This window comes from Gymnodraco acuticeps, unplaced genomic scaffold (assembly GCF_902827175.1).
Source record: "Gymnodraco acuticeps unplaced genomic scaffold, fGymAcu1.1, whole genome shotgun sequence".
In the NCBI taxonomy this organism is placed as follows: Eukaryota; Metazoa; Chordata; class Actinopteri; order Perciformes; family Bathydraconidae; genus Gymnodraco; species Gymnodraco acuticeps.
This window is the reverse complement of record NW_022991761.1, coordinates 481,936-503,295: the sequence shown is the minus strand read 5'-3', so window position 1 is coordinate 503,295 and position 21,360 is coordinate 481,936. Positions and strand designations below refer to the sequence as shown.

At 41.1% G+C, this 21,360-nt stretch overlaps 2 protein-coding genes across 3 annotated transcripts in view; both read left to right on the top strand.

Annotated features, from left to right (window-relative positions):
• Positions 1-13,364, top strand: part of LOC117534999 (DNA excision repair protein ERCC-6-like) — a 33,444-nt gene extending 20,080 nt beyond the window's left edge. Inside the window, exon 3 of the mRNA XM_034199309.1 lies at positions 9,421-13,364. Coding sequence (XP_034055200.1) covers positions 9,421-13,210 — 3,790 coding nt within the window. The 3' untranslated portion in view covers positions 13,211-13,364. The remainder of the gene's footprint in view (positions 1-9,420) is intronic.
• Positions 13,365-15,703: 2,339 nt separating this feature from the next.
• Positions 15,704-21,360, top strand: part of adam9 (ADAM metallopeptidase domain 9) — an 82,870-nt gene continuing 77,213 nt past the window's right edge. For both annotated transcript variants that reach the window (XM_034199316.1, XM_034199314.1), the window contains exon 1: positions 15,704-16,172. In XM_034199316.1, the coding sequence (XP_034055207.1) occupies positions 16,109-16,172 (64 nt within the window). In that variant the 5' untranslated portion in view covers positions 15,704-16,108. The remainder of the gene's footprint in view (positions 16,173-21,360) is intronic.

The window sequence follows — 21,360 nt, the reverse complement described above, 5'->3', positions numbered from 1 at the left end:
CCTGGTTGTGCGTGTATATGCTTCATACACTGAAGTAGTGCATCTCGGGTCTCCCAAACCGCGTTCACAGTTCTGCTTTTAAAGTTCCATCTCACAGCCGGTGGCCGTGGGATGCGTCTCTGTGTTGCCTCTGCAAGAGCTGCAACACGTTTTGGAGCACCGGAGAAAAAAGTGGAAAAAGCAGTTAGATCTGCAAAAAACACCTTCAGGATGCTCATCCTTGCTGAACACAGTTGCTGCAGGGTCAGGTTCAGTTGGTGGGCGTAGCAGTGAACAAACTGAGCATTTGGGTACGTCTCCTTCATCACCGTCTGTACCCCGCGCACGTTACCGCTCATGACGGCCGCCCCGTCATAGGTCTGAGCGATTAGCTTTTCTTTCAGCTTCAGGGGTTCCAGAACAGCCTTGATGCTGTTAGAGAGACCTACACCAGTTTTGTCCTTTACTTCCACAAACTCCAAAAAACGCTCTGTAACTGTGAGGTCAGGCATAATGTATCGCAGCACAATCACCATTTGCGATTTACAGGAGACATCGGTTGTCTCGTCGGCCTGAACGGCAACAAATGATGTGTTGTCCACTTGCTTGGCTATTTCCTCCCTGTACACATCATACATGCAGTCCAAGAGTTAATTCTGTATGGTGCTTGATGTCCCTTTGAAAACAAGCTGAGCTTCGTAGTGCCGTTGAAGCCTGGAATCGCCCTCACACATTGTCTCGAAAATTGACCTGAATATCCCTGGATTCAGAGAGTCCGCCGACTCGTTGTGGCCCCGCAGTGCTGTCTCACATTTCCCACACAGTTTAATACAGGTGATGATCCGACCAAGCACGTACCTGTTTTCTTCCACCTTCCTATTAAGAGAATCAATGCCGCGTCTGTCGGCGCTGTCAATCTGAGCTGCAACATTCACCCTTCCAAGTAATCCCAATTTTACGGCATTTTCCAAATGACTGTTGCTGCTCTCATGCTTCATTGTCCTCTCCGAAAGATGCTTTAAGTCCTTGTAACCTGTCCTCGACCAAGTACCTTGATCTTCACCAAAAAGCAGGCAAGGAAAGCAAAAAAGGGAATTCTTCTGGATGCTCGCCGTTAGCCATTTCTTTTTAGCAAACCACTCAGCGTTAAACCCACGTTTAACTTTGCCCGCAGTCTGGACCATTTGGAAATCCGGTGGATGGTGGGCACCGAGGCGCTTTACCTCCAGTTTCTCTCTGAGACTAAGTGTCTCAAATGTGTGCTCCAGTAAATGGTCAACTTCATTCATTTTCTTTCAGTTTTTTACTTCTTTTAATCGCTGGTGATGTTAGCTATATGCTGCTCTCTCGTCTCCTCTTCAAACTACACGTGACGTTTCGCAGCACTGCACACGTGAGTACTTACAGCCAATCAATTCTGAATTATGTGAGATGACGTATGGTGGGGATGGGAGCACTATGCCCCTACGGTCATTATTCTTTTGCCACACACATTAAATAGAAAAATACTCTGAGCATGCGCAGTGTAGTTTTTACAATCACCGTTCACTTAGACTGTGAGAGGGAGGGGCAGGATCGGGTTTTGTCCCACATGGCTCTAAACAGCTCAAAACGGCACTCTAGACACTAATTAGAAGAACACAGACTAAAACAGAAATGTACAGACGAATCAGATTATTAAACATGACCTTAAAATATATTTTATATGTTTTTTTATTTATTTTTTTGTATTTTTTGTAATCATTATTTTTAATACTTTCTGCTGACACTAGGTGGGGCTGTGCCCCACCTAGTGTCAGCACTAGGCTGTGCCCCACCTAGTGTCAGCAGAAAGTATTAAAAATAATGATTACAACAAAATGCAAAAAATTCATTAAAATATATTTTAAGATCATGTTTAATCATCTGATTCGTCTGTACATTGCTGTTTTAGTATGTGTTCTTCTAATTAGTGTCTACAGTGTGTGCCTATTGAGCTGTTTGTTTAGAGCCATGTGGGACAAAACCCGATCCTGCCCCTCCCTCTCACTGTCTAAGTGAACGGTGACTGTAAAAACTACACTGCGCATGCTCAGAGTATTTTCCTATTTAATGTGTGTGGCAAAAAATAATGGGCATAGAGCTGCCATCCCCACCATACGTCATCTCACATAATTCAGAGCTGATTGGCTGTAAGTACGTGTGCCGCGAAAAGTGTGGTGTGTGTGAAGAGCAGGTGAAGAGGAGAGAGACGCGTCCTAAAACCAGGAAGTAAGCTGCGCATGGCTTCCCTCTACAAAAAAGCAATGAGATTTCTCCATAGGATTTTTGAAAATAGCTCAAAATAAGATCTGTGGGAAACGTAGCTGTTAGATAAATGTACGTTTTGTTCAGCCAGATAATATCCACATGTCTACCCTACTTTTATAATTTTCTAATCATAAATCCATAATTTACATTTATGATAGACTTTTACAAAAAAGTAATAGAGATTTTTGTCCAGAAGGATAGGCAAATGGACTTCATCTTCAAGTCAAGGTAAGACCGCAATTTTATTGAAAATGGGATCTTACTAAGAGAGAATAATTCAATATTTAAATGTAAAATAATTTTTTTTGGGTATCCTTCTATTGAATTGTCTGTTTAAAATTAATTGAAGCATCAGACTAAAGAGGCTTTTGAAAATAATATTATATTTTGATTTAGGTCAAAATATGATATTTGTAAACCTGAAGAGTCAGTGCCAGTGCCTCACCAGCCATGAACCTCACTGCAGAAGCTTATATATAGACATCTAAGTGTTTTGTGCCCCACCACTTTTGTACATATAGAAACGCCACTGAGTACAAGAATTGACTAAGTTGTTCTTTTTAGAAAATGCATTAGTAAATACTAACCTAAACGGCTATTAGCAACATCCAAAATGATTAAAATGTGATAATGTTGAATGTGCTTTGGTTCACGGTGCTTTAGTTAGGGATACTTTGGAATTGGAAGTTGACTGGAGGGCTCAACGCTAACTTTTAAAAGTGGTTGCCAGGCTGGCAACCAGGCATCAGCTTTTGGTTGCCAAAACAGAAAATACGGTTGGCATTTTTAGTCACCTTATATTTTAAATAATTAAGATACTATACAGTTATACATCAACTTCATAATGAAAATGTGACACAAAAGAATGTTCAAATGCTTTACAATAAGTAATTAACACACTTATTTGAAACTAAAGTGGTAGTAAACTTGTCCACCCTCAATTGCTGGTATACAAAATACCAGTAGTGCAGCTGTTGTCATGTTCTTCACAGATCCCTCTTAAATGATTTGAGCAAGTCACTAGTTTCTTGGTTATCCGTTGTCTCCCTTTCAAATGTGGGTTTTCTTGACCTCTGTGCTGACCCCCACCATAGATCCATTGGCCCTTCAGCATTGAAGTCTTGGATTGGCCAGACAGAAATACATTTCTAATGTTAAATAAATGAAAACCATTCACAGTTAAGAATTAGATACTAATTATAAATTCTGTAAATTACCTTTAAATATGTCTAACTATATTTAAAATGTGTTACCTTTTTATAGAAGTGATTATATTTGTATTTTAGTAAAAACACGGCACACGGCGCACCGCGCACGCGAGTAAACGTGCATCGCTTTCTGGCTCTGTAATCACACCAATGCACGTGCAACTTAAGTATCAGGTTCCGACTGGTCAATTAAATATCACTCTTAATACAACAAATAATTAACATTTATCTATTTTGGGGTGCACATTAAGCTGTCCTTATTTCTTCATGTTAAAAATGGTTGCCACTGATGGCAACCAAAGGCCAAGAAGTGGTTGACGTTTTTTCGGAATGGTTGCCAATGGCAACCTGGCAACCGTTACTGTCGAGCCCTGTAACACCTCAGCTGTCTTCTCCATCAGGGTCCACTGGTTGGCTGTCAGTGTGGCTGGCAGGCTGTAGTCAGCTGCATACACAGAGAGAGCCCGCTTTTGTTCCAGGATGCTCTGCAGCATGTAGAGGCTGCTGTTCCATCTCACTTGCACGTCCTGCTGTAGACGCTTGACGTCCATCTTCAGATCCTTCTGGATATCTTCCAGTCGGGAATAGGCCAACGGGGAATGTTTGAATTGGCCAACAATTTTCCTCGCGGTGACCAGTGTGTCTATGACGCTGCGCTGAGACAGCAGACCCTCATGCACAGCAAATTGGAGCGTGTGCGACACAGCCCACACTCGTTACTTCCATATCATCCATGGCTTTCACCATATTTCGTGCGTTGTCCCGCAAAATGACATGGACCCGTGGCTTATCTATTCCCCAACTGTTAAGCATCCCCTCGATCGCCTCTCTCACACGATCTGCTGTGTGAGATCCGCGAAAGTTCTGAGCTTGCAAGGTCGCATGTTGTAAATTAAACTGGGAATCGATCCACTGTGCAGTGAAGCTAAGGAGTGACATTGGACACACAGAAGAACTCCATATGTCTGTGGTAAATCCGAAAGCAGGCACCTCTGTTAACAGGGCTTGCAGGTGGCCACGAAGCTTGTTGTGAAGGGCAGGCAGAGCTTTCTCTGTAACGTAGTGACTAGAAGGCAACTCATAACGTGGCTCCATGAGACGGGGAAACCCCACGTTCTCCACCACAGATAACGGCTGGTCATCTAACGCGATGAATTCAGCTATCTTGGCTGTTATTTTTTTGGCCTTTTCACTGTTCTGGGGTAGTTTCTCTTTCCTTTTAAAAGTGTTGGTTGTTTCAGTGCCGTTACCTGAGTGGCCGCTGTGTACTCGTCGTGTTGGTGTTTGTTTCTCAGGTGGCGTATTAGATTGGTCGTGTTGAACGTAGCTCTGTTCTGCACCACGCGGAACCTCCGCCTTGCAAACATTGCATCTGGCTGTTACACTGCCTTCGCTTTCAATTTTATAATACTTCCAAACTCCTGACATTTGCTCCGTCCCAACTGTGAGGTACCTATATATTACTTTGTAAGGGTAAACCCCAGCTCGGTTCAAATGTACCAAAACCCAGTGAACAAAGATAACAGTACTCGAGTTTTAAGTTTACTTGCTGCAAGGAGAATCAGCGAGTGACAGGTCATGTCAACTCCATAACCAACTCTGCTCGCCTTCTCCTGGCACATTCTTTTTATTTCAACAAACAGTTTCAAATCATGCATGAGGAAGTGGTTGTGACCAACGCCTTATTTGTCAATGGGAGTCTTGTGACTCTCAATCATGTGTTTGTGTGTGTGTGTGTGTGTGTGTGTGTGTGTGTGTATGGTCCACAGAAAAGAGGAACAGACTATTCTCTGTTCCTCTTTTCTGACTAGTCTCTTTACAACATATTTATGATAACACATTTATGAAAACACATTTATCCTTCAATAAACTCTAACACCGACTCCCGAGTCACCAGCTGAACGTAGCCTCTCGTTAGCTTACTGCTACTATTAGACACTGCGCCCCGCCCACTCTGTTGCCAGATTTGAGAGAAATAAACAACCAGGTCTATGAAAAGAAGCAACACATACATGTTGTGTAATTTGTAACCAAAACTAAGGCCTCAGGATGACTTTAAGACGTGAACATGGTCATTTTTGTTTTGTAACATTAAATAAAAATAATAAAAATATTTTATAAAAGGGTTAGGTAAATGTTTCCGATCCCCGATCTTTTTCTCCCGAATCCGATCTTTTGAAAATCACGTGATCGGCTATGATCCCCGATCACGTGATCGGATCGGGACATCTCTAGTAATTTAAAAGACATACATCAAACTTTCTATATGTTTCTATAAAAACCTATACACACAGCCTAAAATAGATAAACCAACATCAGGAGTTTCCTTAATTTGATAACTTTTCCTAAAGTGAAGGATGATCAAAATCATAAATTAATTAGAGAAATTACGGGAAAAGAAGTAGAAAAGGCAATCGCTTACTTAAAACCCAATAAAGCCGCAGGCCCAGATGGTTTCCCTTCTGAATGGTACAGGGAAATGATGGATCTACTGATCCCAACAATGAGGGATGCTTTTATCCACGTGCTTCAGACAGGCATAGCCCCCCCCCTCATGGAGGGAAGCAGTAATCTCCCTGATACCGAAGGAAGGGAAAGACAAATGTGACTGTGGAAGCTATCGTCCAATAAATGTGCTAAATCAAGACTATAAGATCTTTACCCACATTTTGGCAAAAAGACTCGAAGAAATTCTCGCTCAGATAATAAATCTAGATCAGACAGGATTTATCAAACAACGGCAAACTCAAGATAATATCCGCAGAACTCTACATATAGTTGAACATATATCCAAAAACAAACTCCAGGCAGTACTTTTGAGCCTCGATGCAGAAGAAGCCTTCGATCGAGTTAATTGGAAATTCCTATACCAAGTTCTTGAAAAGTTTGGCTTTCACAAGATCTTTATTAATACTGTTCAAGCATTGTAAGACAACCCTTATGCAAGAATACAAATGAGAGAGGGACACGACAGGGATGTCCAATTAGCCCTCTGTTATTCGCAATTTATATCGAAGCTCTGAGTTTGGGGGTTACTCAAAATAACAATATTACCGGTGTAGAAGTATATGGTCAGGAACATACATTATCATTATTTGCTGATGATATATTAATATACCTGTCAAACCCAGATTAATCATTCTTGAGTTTACTGACTTTTTTGGATACTTATAGTGCTGTCTCAGGGTACAAACTCAATATAACAAAAACCCAAATATTGAGCTTTAATTACAAGCCAAGTCAACATATAAACTCATTCATTGATCTTAATTGGGATCTGAACCACTTAAAATATCTGAGAGTAAGCATCTCTAAAGATTCAGAGGAATTGTATACACAAAATTTCAACCCTCTAAGTCAGAAAATAAAAGAAGACATAAATAGATGGATCTTGATCCCAGTGCTGAGCTTTGAATCTCGAATAGAATCAGTGAAAATGAACATCCTACCTAGACTCTTATACCTTTTCCAGAATCTACCAATTGAAATCAGACAAGCAGTTTAACGAATGGGATGAAACCATATCAAGGTACATTTGGCAAGGGAAGAAACCAAGGATTAGATTCTGTACTCTTCAACTAGCAAAAAACAAGGGAGGAGTAGCGCTCCCCTGCTTGAAGGACTACTATATATCAGCCCAATTAAGAAGCTTGTTCTGCTGGTGCAAGCCAGACTACAGAGCTAGAAGGAAAGAAATTGAGAATAATGTATCAGGAGGAGTACCAATCGAGGCAAGGTTAGGGGATAAAAGACAAAGTTAAAAACTTACTGGAAAAAGATAACCAACTCATTACAATGTAGTGAGAAACATGGGCTTGTGCTTCACTGAGAATCTTTGTCATTCTGACAGAGAGGCCACTGCAGTTATTACACTTCGCGTTTTGAAATATGTGTAACTCTGTTTCCTCCGGGCCGGTGGAATTGTATTATCACCGGCCCCACCATTGTAACCACTGGCATTCGTCCAAATTTTTTTACTAATAATGAAGAAAATGAACACATTTGTTGCAATAGTAATTTATGCACTAACTACATTACTACTTGTACTACAACATTTGAATAATCAGTTCTTCCTCATTTTCCTCAATTGTTCATATTTGGTTTATTAAAATAATGATATTGTAGTCATTGTTAAAAAATATCTGCTATTATACACTGAACAAAAATATAAACGCAACACTTTTGTTTTTGCTCCCATTTTTCATGAGATGAACTCAAAGATCTAAAACATTTTCTATATACACAAAATAACCATTTCTCAAATATTGTTCACAAATCTGAAAAAATCTGTGATAGTGAGCACTTCTCCTTTGCCGAGATAATCCATCCCACCTCACAGGTGTGGCATATCAAGGTGCTGATTAGACAGCATGATTATTGCACAGGTGTGCCTTAGGCTGGCCACAATAAAAGGCCACTCTGAAACGTGCATTTTTGCTTTATTGGGGGGTCCGAAAACCAGTCAGTATCTGGTGTGAGGGGTAGGGTTAGGGTAATGTTGTGAATCGAGTGGCTTGTGTTCGTCGTAGATACCATATGCCTGCCCATACCATAACCCCACCACCACCATGGGCCACTCGATTCACAACATTACCCTAACCCTACCCCTGAGTGACTCATCTGAGATTAGAGAGGGTGCAGTGGTAAAAGGCTATTTTTATAAGTGGGGAGTGGACCTAACATCCTCACCTTCTCTAGGAGGGTCCTCACCTCCTCTAGGGGGGTCCGGGGGCATGCTCCCCTGGAAAGAATTTTTTTTAAATATTGAAGTTAAAAGCATCAATCTGGTGCACTTTGAGTGCAAAATGAAGAGATCTATGGATCTATGTGCTCTTTGCTTGATTCATGCCTTCCCAGTCCCTTATCACGTAGCCTAAAAGAGCATGGCGCCAGTTGTTGTAGCCAGTTGTGGTGAAGGTATCTGACTTACATGAATATTCCAGCCAATCTGTGTTTTGAAACCATGAGCTGCAAAATGAGCGCCTTACCACACTGTACAGGCGAGTTGGGTACTTTTTTAAATATACCTGGGCAGGCTTTGTTTTGCCGAGGTCCTCTGTTGGGCGAGGCGGGACACTGAGGGGTGGCAGTGTTTGGGGCAACGAAGACGGCTGCTCCGCCTCCGTGGGCGTTATTGTCCACGACAGTGGCCGCAGGTAACGTAATCTCCCCATGATCTGAACTGTTATTACCTGCAGTAGATGCAGTGTTACTGCTGGCGATAAGGGCTGGTTGTTTTAACAATTTTCTGATGTCCATCATTGACTGCTGTGTAAGCACCTTGCAGATGATGAACACACAGCGGCACAGGTCACGCACACCTGACATAATAACGTTACTTACCGTTTAAATTGACCAAATAAATGCAGCAGACAATGTTATTTAACCACAATTACAATTAATTTTATTTCAACTAAATTCTTCTTCTTATTATTACTACTATAATTATTATTATATATGTAATATTTTTCACTTTTACATTTTTTTTTTCACTTTTAATTTTTAAAATGAGGGTGCATAACGACTCAACTGAGGGTGCAATGCACCCTTATGCACCCCCGTCGAACCGGGCCTGCATCGCACACTCACTGCTTAATAGCGAGCGAAGGTCCGTTTACGCTAGTTGTTCAACAACATCGTTATGGGGAAATGCAAGTTTGCGTCCAAATGGTTGGAAGATAAGGAGGAAGGACAATCAATACTGTATATAGTAAAGTGTGTCGCCAATGTAACCGGTTAAAACTCAAAGTGGCGATGAGGTCTTAAAATGTATGAAAAGGGTCTTAAAAAAGGTCTTAAAAGGTATTACATTTGACTTCAGGATTCCTGCATATACCCTGGTATTGAGATTAACATTTGTAAATACTTTAGTGGCAGCTCTTCTTCAGACTACATTTATTTTTTAATTAAATATTCTCTGATGTTCTTGTCTTTTTTCTTCCAGATTCATTAAAGAGGGAAAAGATGTTGCCAGACAAGGCGACATGAACCAAGCGCTGAAGTTTTTCAAACTGGCGTACAAAATTCACCAGAGTCAAAAACTTGAAAGCCGGATAAAGCAAATGGAAGAACTTCTTGCTCAGAGTGACTCAGAGGAAGAAGATGAAGAGTTTGTGAATGTTAACGGCAGCGGCTTAATGCTTTTCAAAGAGTTGTATGACAAGCTTTATGACTACCAAAGAAATGGAGTCGCCTTCTTGTACAGTCTCTGCAGAGATGGACGTAAAGGTGGGATCTTGGCAGATGACATGGGCCTTGGTAAAACCATCCAGGTGATATCATTCCTCTCAAGCATGTATGACAACGAGCTGGCCAAGCACACATTGCTGGTCATGCCAACTTCTCTCATCACAAACTGGACCAAGGAGTTTGCCAAATGGACTCCTGGCATGAGGGTGAAGGAGTTTCACGGACCGAGCAAGGAGAGGACCAGGAATTTGGAGAAAATTCAGAGGAGAAGTGGTGTTATCATCACCACGTACTCCATGCTTATGAATAACTGGCAGCAATTGTCATCTTACAATGGCAAAGAGTTCACATGGGACTACATGATCCTAGATGAGGCACATAAGATAAAATCCTCAACTACCAAAACAGCCAAAAGTGCCCACGCCATACATTCAAAAAACAGAGTTCTCCTAACTGGCACTCCAGTCCAAAACAACCTGAAGGAATTGTGGGCTCTCTTTGACTTTGCTTGCCAAGGGACTCTCTTAGGCACAGCTAAAACATTCAAAACGGAGTATGAGAACCCAATCACCCGGGCCAGAGAAAAGGACACCACTCCAGGGGAAAAGGCCCTCGGGTCTCGAATGTCTGAGAACCTCATGGCCATAATCAAACCCTACTTCCTCCGCAGGACAAAAGCAGAATTGCAGAAAAACAATAAGAAAGGCCAACTTCCCTGTAAAGAGGAATATTCAGAGACCAAGGACGGCAAGGTCCAAAATACTCCAAAAGACTCCGGCGCAGTCATGCCAACACTGACTAGAAAGAACGACTTAATTGTCTGGACTTACCTTAGTCCTGTTCAGGAAGATATTTACAGGCAGTTCCTTTCACTGGACCACATCAAGGAGCTGCTCATGACAACCAGATCACCTCTAGCTGAACTGAACATAATGAAGAAGTTGTGCGACCATCCAAGACTGCTCTCTGCTGCAGCCATAGCCAAGTTGGGCTTAGAAGAAAATACAGCTCAAGGTCAGCAGAATGATAACATGGAGACAGGCACATGCACCATCGCCAACATTCCAGACGAGACCTTAATATCTGAGTCAGGGAAGCTCGTCTTTCTGTTTGCACTTCTCCAAAGGCTCAGAGAAGAAGGTCACCGCACACTTGTCTTTGCTCATTACAGGAAAGTGCTCGACATCATCGAGCGCATCCTGGTCAACAGAGGCTTTAAAGTATTGAGATTGGATGGCACAATAATTCAGCTTGCAGAGAGAGAGAGACTAATCACTAAGTTCCAGACAGACAAAAGCTACTCTGTCTTCCTCCTGACCACCCAGGTTGGAGGGGTTGGTATCACTTTGACGGCAGCAAACCGAGTCGTGATCTACGATCCTAGCTGGAACCCAGCAACAGACGCCCAGGCTGTTGACAGGGCTCATCGCATTGGGCAGAACAAAAATGTTGTCGTCTACAGACTGATCACCTGCGGCACAGTAGAGGAGAAGATCTACAGAAGGCAGGTCTTCAAAGACTCTCTCATTAGACAAAATACCGGGGACAAGAAAAACCCTTTTAGGTACTTCAGCAAGCAGGAGTTGAAAGAGCTCTTCCTCCTGGAGGACACAAGGTCCTCATCGACTCAGCTGCAACTTCAATCCCTGCACTCCGGAAACCGAAGGACAGACGCTGAACTGGACGAACACATTGCCCATCTCCACACCATGGAGATATTTGGGATCTCTGACCATGACCTCATGTTTTCCCTCGATGTCAACCACGATGATGACCCTGAAGACCAAGAGGCCCATCACTACATTGAAGGGAGAGTGCAGAAGGCCCAGGAGCTGATGAAGGCTGAGTCAGAGTTAACAATGCAGATGGCAGACATAATGGCATCAAACACAGAACCAGCCTGGCTCAGACAACCAGCGGACAACCACATCAGAGAGCGGACTCATGAGAAAAAACCAAGAAATCCAAAACCAAGTCCTTCCTATCCACAGCATGATAGTAAGTCTAACGGGTCACCAGTCGTGATAGAGTTGGACCAGTCTGGCTCTGATGAGGAGGACGGCCAACAGAATCTGAGTGGCCATGTTGTTGATCTTACTTCAGATGAGGATATGTCAGAGGAACATCCTGTCGTAGAAGTAAGCCAGGACAAGCTTGTTGAGCAGAACCTTTATTCTCTAAAACACGTATCTGTTAATCAGGAGAGGAGTTACTTGGTAGCCGATGAATCCTCCCCTCCGGAGGTGATTGAAGAGTCTCTGGTGGTCTCGGATACCAGTGATGCTGAATTGGGTGACATGGAAGATGCCTCCAATCCAAAACTAAGAGACGAGGTTTCTCTGTGTGGGGCTGCTAATGATTCAGCAGGTGACGGCAGCATGGCCTATTTTACAGCAGTTGATGAAGACAAACAACTTTCAAACGAAACCTCACACTCAAACGATTCCAAGACAGACTTGGGCCTCTCACATTTAACAGCCCTGCAGAATAAAAGACTTTCTGTCTTGCAAGCTTCCACTTCAAGCTTCAAAGCAGACACATCAACCAACGTCAGCACAGGGCTTGATTCCTTTGGAGGCAACTTCAATTTACAGCTTGAAGATAGCGACATGCTTTCAGACCACGTTGAACTGGATAATCTGGAAACTGAAGAAGAGGAGAGGAAGCTGCTGTCACAGCTGCAGATGGAGGGGAGCTTTAACATAAATAAATCTCTTTCTGAGAAACAACATAAAGCAGTCAACCAAAGCTTCAACGGCAACAGCTCTGTAATGGACAATTCAATGGATAACTCCATTGTGACTAAGAAGAAAAAAAGAGCAGCAGTAATTGATGACAGTGATCAAGATGATGTTGATGACAAGAGTCACCTGGACAATTCCTTTCAGGTTCTTGGCGCCTCCACACCTAAATTGGTGTCATCTGTCCGCACTCCTTTTCGGTCAAGAAAGAGTGTCGGAGGCAACACCTCCGTGGCCTCACACCGATCCCTCATTCTATCCATCGTCGAAGATATGGAGAAAATCAAAGACAACCAAGAAATTACCAGTGAGGAGGAAGAAGATGATGTTTCAGAAAGGCATTATGACGCAGCAGAAGAGGACCTCACTGGTTCGACTCATGATGCGCTTCAGGTGGAGGAGACCCTTGACACAGAGAGTGAGGAGGATGTGGAAGAAGAGGAGGCAGATGTACAAGGAGAGGAGGAGGATGATGAGGAGTACTCAGAGTCAGTAGATGACGTTGAGGAGTCCGAACAGGAAATGACCAGCAACATGGAGGAGTCGACCAGCGAGCCCGAGCTAGCCTCAGACGAACAAATGGATCAGTGCACGGCTGATGGAGTCAAATTGAGCAGTAACGGCATCCTGTCCGAGGAGGAGAGCTTCGAAGCCCTGGTCAGGAGAGGGAAGGAGTACCAGAGCAAAGGCAAGCCTGATGACGCATTGAGCTGCTTCCTCAGAGCTATCGACATCCAACCTGGAGATCCTGAAGTTCAGCTCATGACCATCCAACTGTACCGGCAGATGAGCCAGAGAAGTTAACAAAACAATCCTGATACTTAAAAAAAAAACCTGAACCTTAAATTATACTGTTGGAATAGACAGTTGGGACAATTTGCACAACAAAACCAACAATGTGTTTGTAGTTGCCTTGTGTGAAGTCTTTAAAAATAAAGAGAAATTCAAGTACAAATTATATTTTGAGTTATTGATTTGTTTTGCTAGCTGGGTTCAGGATAGCTTTTATTGAAAAGCACCTTGTTTGGATAATACAACACATTATAAATATTTTCCTTATTCTATGGCATACATAAATGTATTTATAAATGTATAAATAATGGATCAAGAGTTATTAAAAGTAGATTTTCACAAACCGAATTTGCTTTGGTGTATTGTTTGATATTTCAAACATTGTAGGTGAAAATAAAAATAAATGATTAGAAAAGAACAAAGAAAATACAATTATACTATTAACAAAAATATGTACAACATATTTGGTGCTTAAGTGAATAAGTACTGCATTCAACAACAAAGAAACTAATTTATAATAAAACATCCAGTTATGAACTCTCAACAAGTGCAGTATACTTGAAGTCTATAACCATCTAATGCTCACTACTTACAACTATGTATTTTCACTAAAACCTCCCTATTTAAAACACTTCTGTAAAAACAGTATCTTCATTCAATGTTAGAGAAACTTCATTTATCTTCACACATTCAATTCATGTGATTCTTCAGTCTTTTTTAATACAATTAAATGTTTGTATTCACTTAGAATAACATTGTACAGTACATACAAACCATTACACAAGTACATACACACATGTACTGACAAATTAAAACAATAGTAATGTAAAAAAAATACCTGGGGGTGCAGTAAAATCCAAAAAGGCCATAGCAATTAAATAAAAAAATTCATTTGAAAAATTATATATTTCCAGTGTCTTTTTTCGAACTGTTGTTTTTCGTAGCACATGTATCAATATATATATATAATATAATATTTTCTGCCAAAAGCATATTCACATTGGTGTGAATGTACTGTTCAAACCATACACCCTTTGAAAATACATATTCAATTTAATATATTACTGACTCTTCTCTTTGATTGGCTGATGGCTCGAAAAGTTTTAGGTGCGTTTGATCAAAGTGTTGGGACCTCCCGGTTTTGTTTGGGTGAAGCCATGGATGTATAATCCAAGGTCGACCTTTGAACAGAACAGTTTCACCTTCCTTTTGATCATCACAATAAAGTTATTATGATGTGAACAAGGGGGCGCTCGGATTGCTACACTGTACAGCCCGATGAATGGCGCATGCGCAGTATGAGTCCCCCCCCCTCTCAACTCGTTTATACACCAGCTGGAGATTACTTTTGTGACGTGAGTAAAAACAAAGTGCCAATAACTTCTGGTGTAATTAGTTTGGCTTCAAAATAAAAGCTCTGACAATACTATTATGGCAAAAAGAAAAGTTCCTGTGTTATAAACTAGTTATTATTATTTATCTTTATGACTATTATTATTATCATTATTATTGTTGGTACATATAATATTTGTCGGTTGCCCTTATAAATATAATTGATAATGTGTTAATTGGTAGAACATGCAGATGAAGATTAAAGTCTTCAGAAAAACTCACCTAACACTAAAATAATTATTATATACATTTTGCTAACAGTTTTATAGCCATTATACAGTTTACTCTAAACACTTCAGAAGACATTAAAGGCACTTGTACATTACTTGAGTTTTTAATGCAGCTTTTTACATCTGCAGTTCATTTATCTGACAGCTCTTGTTACTTTACAAATCAAGGTTTCTGCATGCAAAACATACAACAATCATAAAATAATATTATGCATAAGTAACAATATGAATGTGCAAATGATTGGTTGGACTCAATCACAAATTAGAAGGTGTCCTTTCAGCTCTGAGTAATTGTGAATGCATGCTAATTATTTTTACTTTTTACAAAACAAATGATCAATCAGTTCAAATCATAACAATATTTATTAATATTATATTATAATAGTCACATGGGACATTTTTATACTTTCAATAACTACAGTTTCCTGAATTTGTTTTGCCTTGTGCTATTTTTTTAACGTCCAAAATAATCAGTCTATTATTCTACACAGTATTTCAAGTATCTATGTGGCCACATTGACCAGATTCTATACTGAAATGCTCTTACATGTATTGAAAACAGGATAACATAATACACATAATAATATGATACTGTAAAAAGAGCCACTTATTATGCTTTTGATATTTGAAGTACACTTAGCTGCACAATTTGTACTTAAAGTATATTTTAATGCTTATACTTTTGTACTTTTACTAAAGTAGTATTTTGAAATCAGGACTTTACCTCTGATTGGGTATGTTAAGACAATAATAATTGTACTTTTACTTAAGCAAAGGATCTGAGTGATTCTTCCAACACTGTTCAGACTCTTAGTTTTGTCAGTACATTGTTGTTATTTGATTGAGACTCTTATTTTGAAGTACGTCACAGGAAGTGGTGAATATTTCCGTTAACTTGTTTGAGATTCCAGTCTAGTGAAATATGTGCTCCACACGGTGAGGACATACTTTACCGAAACAGTCTTGTCGGCTTCACAGAGGAAACATTGAGACTCACACTCAGTGTGTTAAAGTACGGGTTAAACAACTCAAAGACTGGCGGGAGCGAGACATTTAAAATCCTAGTGTTAGCTTAATGGACCGGCCGAGGAAGAAAAGCACTCCGGGGTGTTTAGCATGAGGCTCTGCGGGGGGAAACGACTGGAAGAAAACAGGGTGAAATACAATAATAATAATAATAATTATAACAAGAAGAAGCAGAAGCTGAGGACTAGGAAGGAGGAGGACAGAGCTGCCCGGTGACATTTAAAAGAAGAAGAAGAAGAAGAAGAAGAAGAAGAAGAAGAAGATGATGCTGCTGCTGGAGGTCTGCTGGCTGCTGTTGCTGCTGACTGGAAGCTCCCACTGCAGGGGTGAGTGGCGGGGAGCAGGGCGAGGAATACACTGAGGGTGAGGAGGGGGGGCGGTGAGGAGCACTATGTGTGAGGTGCACAGTGGTGTGTGGAGGGCAGACAGATAGGGTGATGTGGGTGGACAGAGGATAGACAGTGAGGGTGAGGGTGAAGAGGGTAGAAAGTGAGGGACAGGACAGGAGTGAAGACAGTCAGGGTGAAGATGAAACTAAGGGTGAAAAGGGTGGATACCTAGGGTATAAAGGACAGTGGGGGGGAGGAGGGTGGAAACAGGGTGAGGAAGGTAGAAAGTGAGGTTAAGAAGAGTGAACACTGTTTATACGTTACTGTATTATACAATACTGTGCTACATGTTAAAGAGCTTACGAAATGAAGGACAACACTATTCTTATTAGGATAATAAATACTATTATTAATGGGAAATCATTTGTCATTGATGACAATATGCCCGCTGTATTTATAAATCGTGATTTATTACAACTTTCCATGCTCGCTTCCGATGTTACACGACCGCTCCGGACCAAACGGCTTTCGCCGGTTAGTTACGTCACGCACGTCACGAGTAGAACCCTTTTTGAATAATACACTTACTATATGGCTGATGTCGGACTCTGGCTCGGATATTTCGACAGAATCGAGTGACAATGAGTCGTCAATAGACTCGGTGCACTTTCAAGAAGAGGAGGATTTTATTGAAGAGGATGCCGGTGTGGAGTCTAACGTGGTGGAACCATACCAGTTTGAGCCACAGTATTCAAGTAGCGGTAGAGATACAGACGGGAGCGAAAATGGGGACGATGATCCTGGATTTGGCGGAGATCCGGTGCGGCAACAAAACACAGACTGGTAGGCTATATACATTTGACTTTAATTCATAGAGAATTACTAGTCGTAAATATAATATGCCCACGGCTGTGATTGACAACCTGGACAGCCAGTCAGAAGCTAGAATGCCAACCTAGAGAGCCAATCAGAACCTAGAACGGGCTGCAGGGCTGGCCAGACTATTATATTGTGCATAAAGTTAGATGCATTAGAATGCTAAACTTTTTCATGACGGTTTTGGGTGGACCTCTGACGCGGGCCTGCTCTCTCCCGGCCCAGCCCCTTCAGTTAATGTATTAGCCTACTTTCAAAAACATAAGATTGACAACCAATCAATAGCTCCGTAGTCTGTATTCTATCTATATGGCGCTGGTCTGTAGGCCTATGCAATACAGTGTCAATGTAACTGATTACTGTGAAGAACGTGAATACACGGAGGTTCTTCCCACGGCACCCGAAGCCCCGTTTTCATCATTTTCCCCCGCGAAATGTCTGGGCAGCTGGTCACCGGCTGACAACGAGCCAAGTCAGAAACTTTTTTTTTACATGTCATTTTGAGTCAGGCTTTATGCTTGTAAACATTGAACAACAAGTAGCGCGGCTTACCTTCGCTCTCTCCCTTTTGGAGAATGCATTTCGCCGTCTCTTTAGTGGAGGACTCTGCATCGGGGGACATGTAGGAATCGGCGTGGTGGCTTGTGCTGGCATTTGGGGTCTTGGCAGTATTGTTGGAACAGCATCTTTGTTCAGTTTGAAATTCTTTTTTAATCCAATTTCCTTAGCGAGCATTGTGGACTGGTCGAAACACGATCTTTCCAAGTGCTGCCCACAAATTGTAGGTTTCATCGACCCCGGGTTACCTGGTTATATGATGAATTGGAAATGGGGGACCCTGATGTAAACAAGACGAAAGTCTTTCTCTGGTCTGCATCCCCTTAACAATTGTATGTTTTGAGCTGTACTGTACCCAATATACAAGCTGTTAATACACTTTTCAATCAATCAATCAAGTCCAGCAAAGTCCGCCCTCGTACGACGCACTTGTTTGGTCCATATACGCGACATTTGACAATTTTTTGGCCACAAAAACATCCCATAGCCAGATTTGGAGACGGCCCCACATCCCCATACCACACATCGCTTGCCGATTATTCTTCGCGTTTTGTTGTTGTGCATCCTTTGTTTTAATATTTGCCGCTTCAAGGCATTTAAACAATGGTGACTCAGCTGTGTTCTGCTCAGCTGTGTTCTACTCATGACGTCACCGCCGGAAATGACCGAAGTTGTTGTTTCCAGAGCGACGAACGATTGTTACTAATGGCGCGTTTCCACTGCAGGCCTCGCTCGACCTCGCTCGGTTTGGTTTAGCCCGGCTCACTTTAATGCTGCGTTTCCATTACAGTTTAGGAACTGGGGTAATTACCATAGTAACGCAGTGTAGGCGGGGCGATCAACTTTTTGGCGGGCGGAGCGACGCTGCATACAACTGCCGTGATGTCATCTTCAATGCGACACAACTCACAAAACAACAATGGAGGATGTGGAAGCCATCGTGTCCTTGCTTCTTGGTATGTGGTTTTTTACCACAGCAAGAAGGACAACTTTGTTTTGGAAAAGGCTGCTTATAGCAAGACGTAATACAGAAGAAGCTGAGGGGAGACTTATGGCAATCGTACAACGCGGCAGAGACTACTCCAGGACGACTCAACGACAACGCTACTCGGTAAGCTAACGTTCGCTAACTAGCAATGTGTTTCACGCTCACTATACGACCAAAGTGTTTCACGCTCATTATATGACGAAAGTGTTTCAAGTATTTAATTAATTGTAGCTACCACTTTTACGTATTAAAATATGTATGCTTTTGTTTGTGTATTTCAGAAGTTAGGTTGCCACCGCAGACCATGTGTTTGGATGCTTGACCGAGCAACCGAGTGGTGGGGTGTGATTGTTCCATCTTTCACACACACTCAGTGGGTGGAGAACTTCAGGATGTCTGAGGAAACCTACGTATACCTGTGCAAAAAACTGCGGCCAGCGATGGAGAGACAGGACACAACATTCCGCGAGTGTATACCTCTAAAGAAGAGGGTGGCCATCGCACTGTGGAAGCTTGCGACCGGCTCAGAGTTTGATGCGCTACCTGAATAGCTAAATATTTATTGTATACAGGAAACTTGAATGTTTTGGTTCATAACATCATGGTTCAGTAAGTTGATATACATTTCTTGTGTTTGTAATTATAAACACGACATTGAAAGATTGTGGGCCATTAAGGCTAGTGACGTTTTGTTTTTATTATTATTGTATTGAACATAAATAAATCTATTTTTCTCTTTCACATATGTGTTTGTCAAATGATTTAAACAAAAAAATGTTATCAGAATTGACTATTTAGTAAATATTTGATTTTCAAGCACCAGTAAGTACTTCCCCATAATAAGAACATTTGAGCAAATATGAAAGTAAACATAAATACAAATGATCTCTTATCCCCCTTCTCTTCCAGTTTATTTGTAAAAGGAAATATTTTACTTTAAGTAATGTGTCAGTTACCAAATAATGTTTTAGAGGAGGACCTCAAGCAAGCAAACTCAATTTCTTGCTTTAAATCTCTTCTTAAAATTAACTTTTATCTTATGGGCTTTTTCCTAACTGATGGTGTTTCTTATTGCTTTATAAATGCATGTATGTTTATATCTAGATCTTAATTGGGCTATTTTTACAATTGTTTTTGAGTGATATTGTAGGCTTTTGTTTTTAAAGATCCACAAATATTATTAGTAATGGTATTAGTTGTAGCCTATTTTTATTTAGGAAAAATATAGGCCTATAACTTCTGCCTCATGTGAATCTGAGTTTTTGTTCTGCTGATTTAAAGCCCTTTAATTGTACATTTCAGTTTATGATTGGATTCCAAAACTGTAATGTTGTGTGTGAGTGGCAACCCAGTGACTTTGTTTACATGCTCACGGAAATCAGTTTGTTAATCAGATTATGGCAGGAAATCAGATGATGCATTTATCAACAAGAGATAAGATGAGAAGTACTTTATTGAATCCCAATTTGGGAAGTGTTTTTTGTTGCAGCATAAAAAGGCATGGCATTGTATGTACAATAGAAATAAAAAAAATATATATATTTGTTGCAGCAGCATAAAAAGGCATGGCATTGTACAAATACAAAATAAAAAAATGTTTGTATTGCAGCAGCATAAAAAGATATGACATTATAAAAAAAAAAAAAAGGAAAGATAAGAAATAAACTGGAGGAACTTCGCTACTTCGTCAATCGACCACGGTATGTTTTTCTTTGCCATTTTCTTAGGTTTACAAAAATGCTGCAAGCGTCCCTTAATATATGCGACACTAGGGATTAAGTCGCGCGAGAATTGTGACGATTCTCTCTGACCAATCAGAGTCGTCACTAGTTTAGCATATTCCGCCCGGTTGTTGGCCCCGCTTGTTGGCCTCGATAGAACCACGATTTAGTCGGGCCAGAAAAAGGGTGAAAAAGTAGCCTCGGGCCAAAACTAGGCCAAGTGGAAACGCAACCAAAAACGGGCCCTGCACGGCTCGGCGCGCTTAAAGCGAGCTACCCGCTGCAGTGGAAACGCGCCATAACTGACAACATTTGTATGCTGTTATAATCGTGATTTATTAAAAAATACATCAATAATGAAAAAATCATATGGCACATTTCACAATACAAATGTAACCTCTATCATATACCAAGCCCACTAACAGGTGCTAATAGCATTTCGTAAGCTCTTTAAAGGAATGTACACTATTACACACTGTACTACTCTGTTGTGGACAGTACTGCGCAGTACTGCATTTCTTACTTTCTTTAATGCGAACGTGACTAAAACACATTACGTTAAAGGGGCTCTATTCTGCTAATTGTCAGCTTCATATCAGTATGTAGTGTCTCTACATGTCTCCATGCTTTAATGTTCAAAAAGCTCTTTATCTTTCTCATACTGCCTGTGCTGCAGCACCTCTTTTCACCCTCTGTCTGAAACCAGAGCCCAGTCTGCTCTGATTGGTTAGCTGGTCAGCTCTGTGGTGATTGGTTAACTGCTTTAGAAATGTCCCTTCCCTTGGCCTATCACATACAATGTGTTGGAGCACCAGCTAATAGAAGTGATAGTGTAACATAGTTATGTCATTATGTTACAGAAGTTAACAAATTATTCCAGTGCTTAAAAGAAGAAGAAGAAGAGGAAATGTATTTACAATAAACTACTGCTTAACAAATCAAAATCTTATACCATGGTCTTTGGTACCAGGCAGAAGCTCAAATCCAAACCTAATGTAGTAATAACATGTAAGGATGGCACTTCTCTGCATAAAGTTGATAG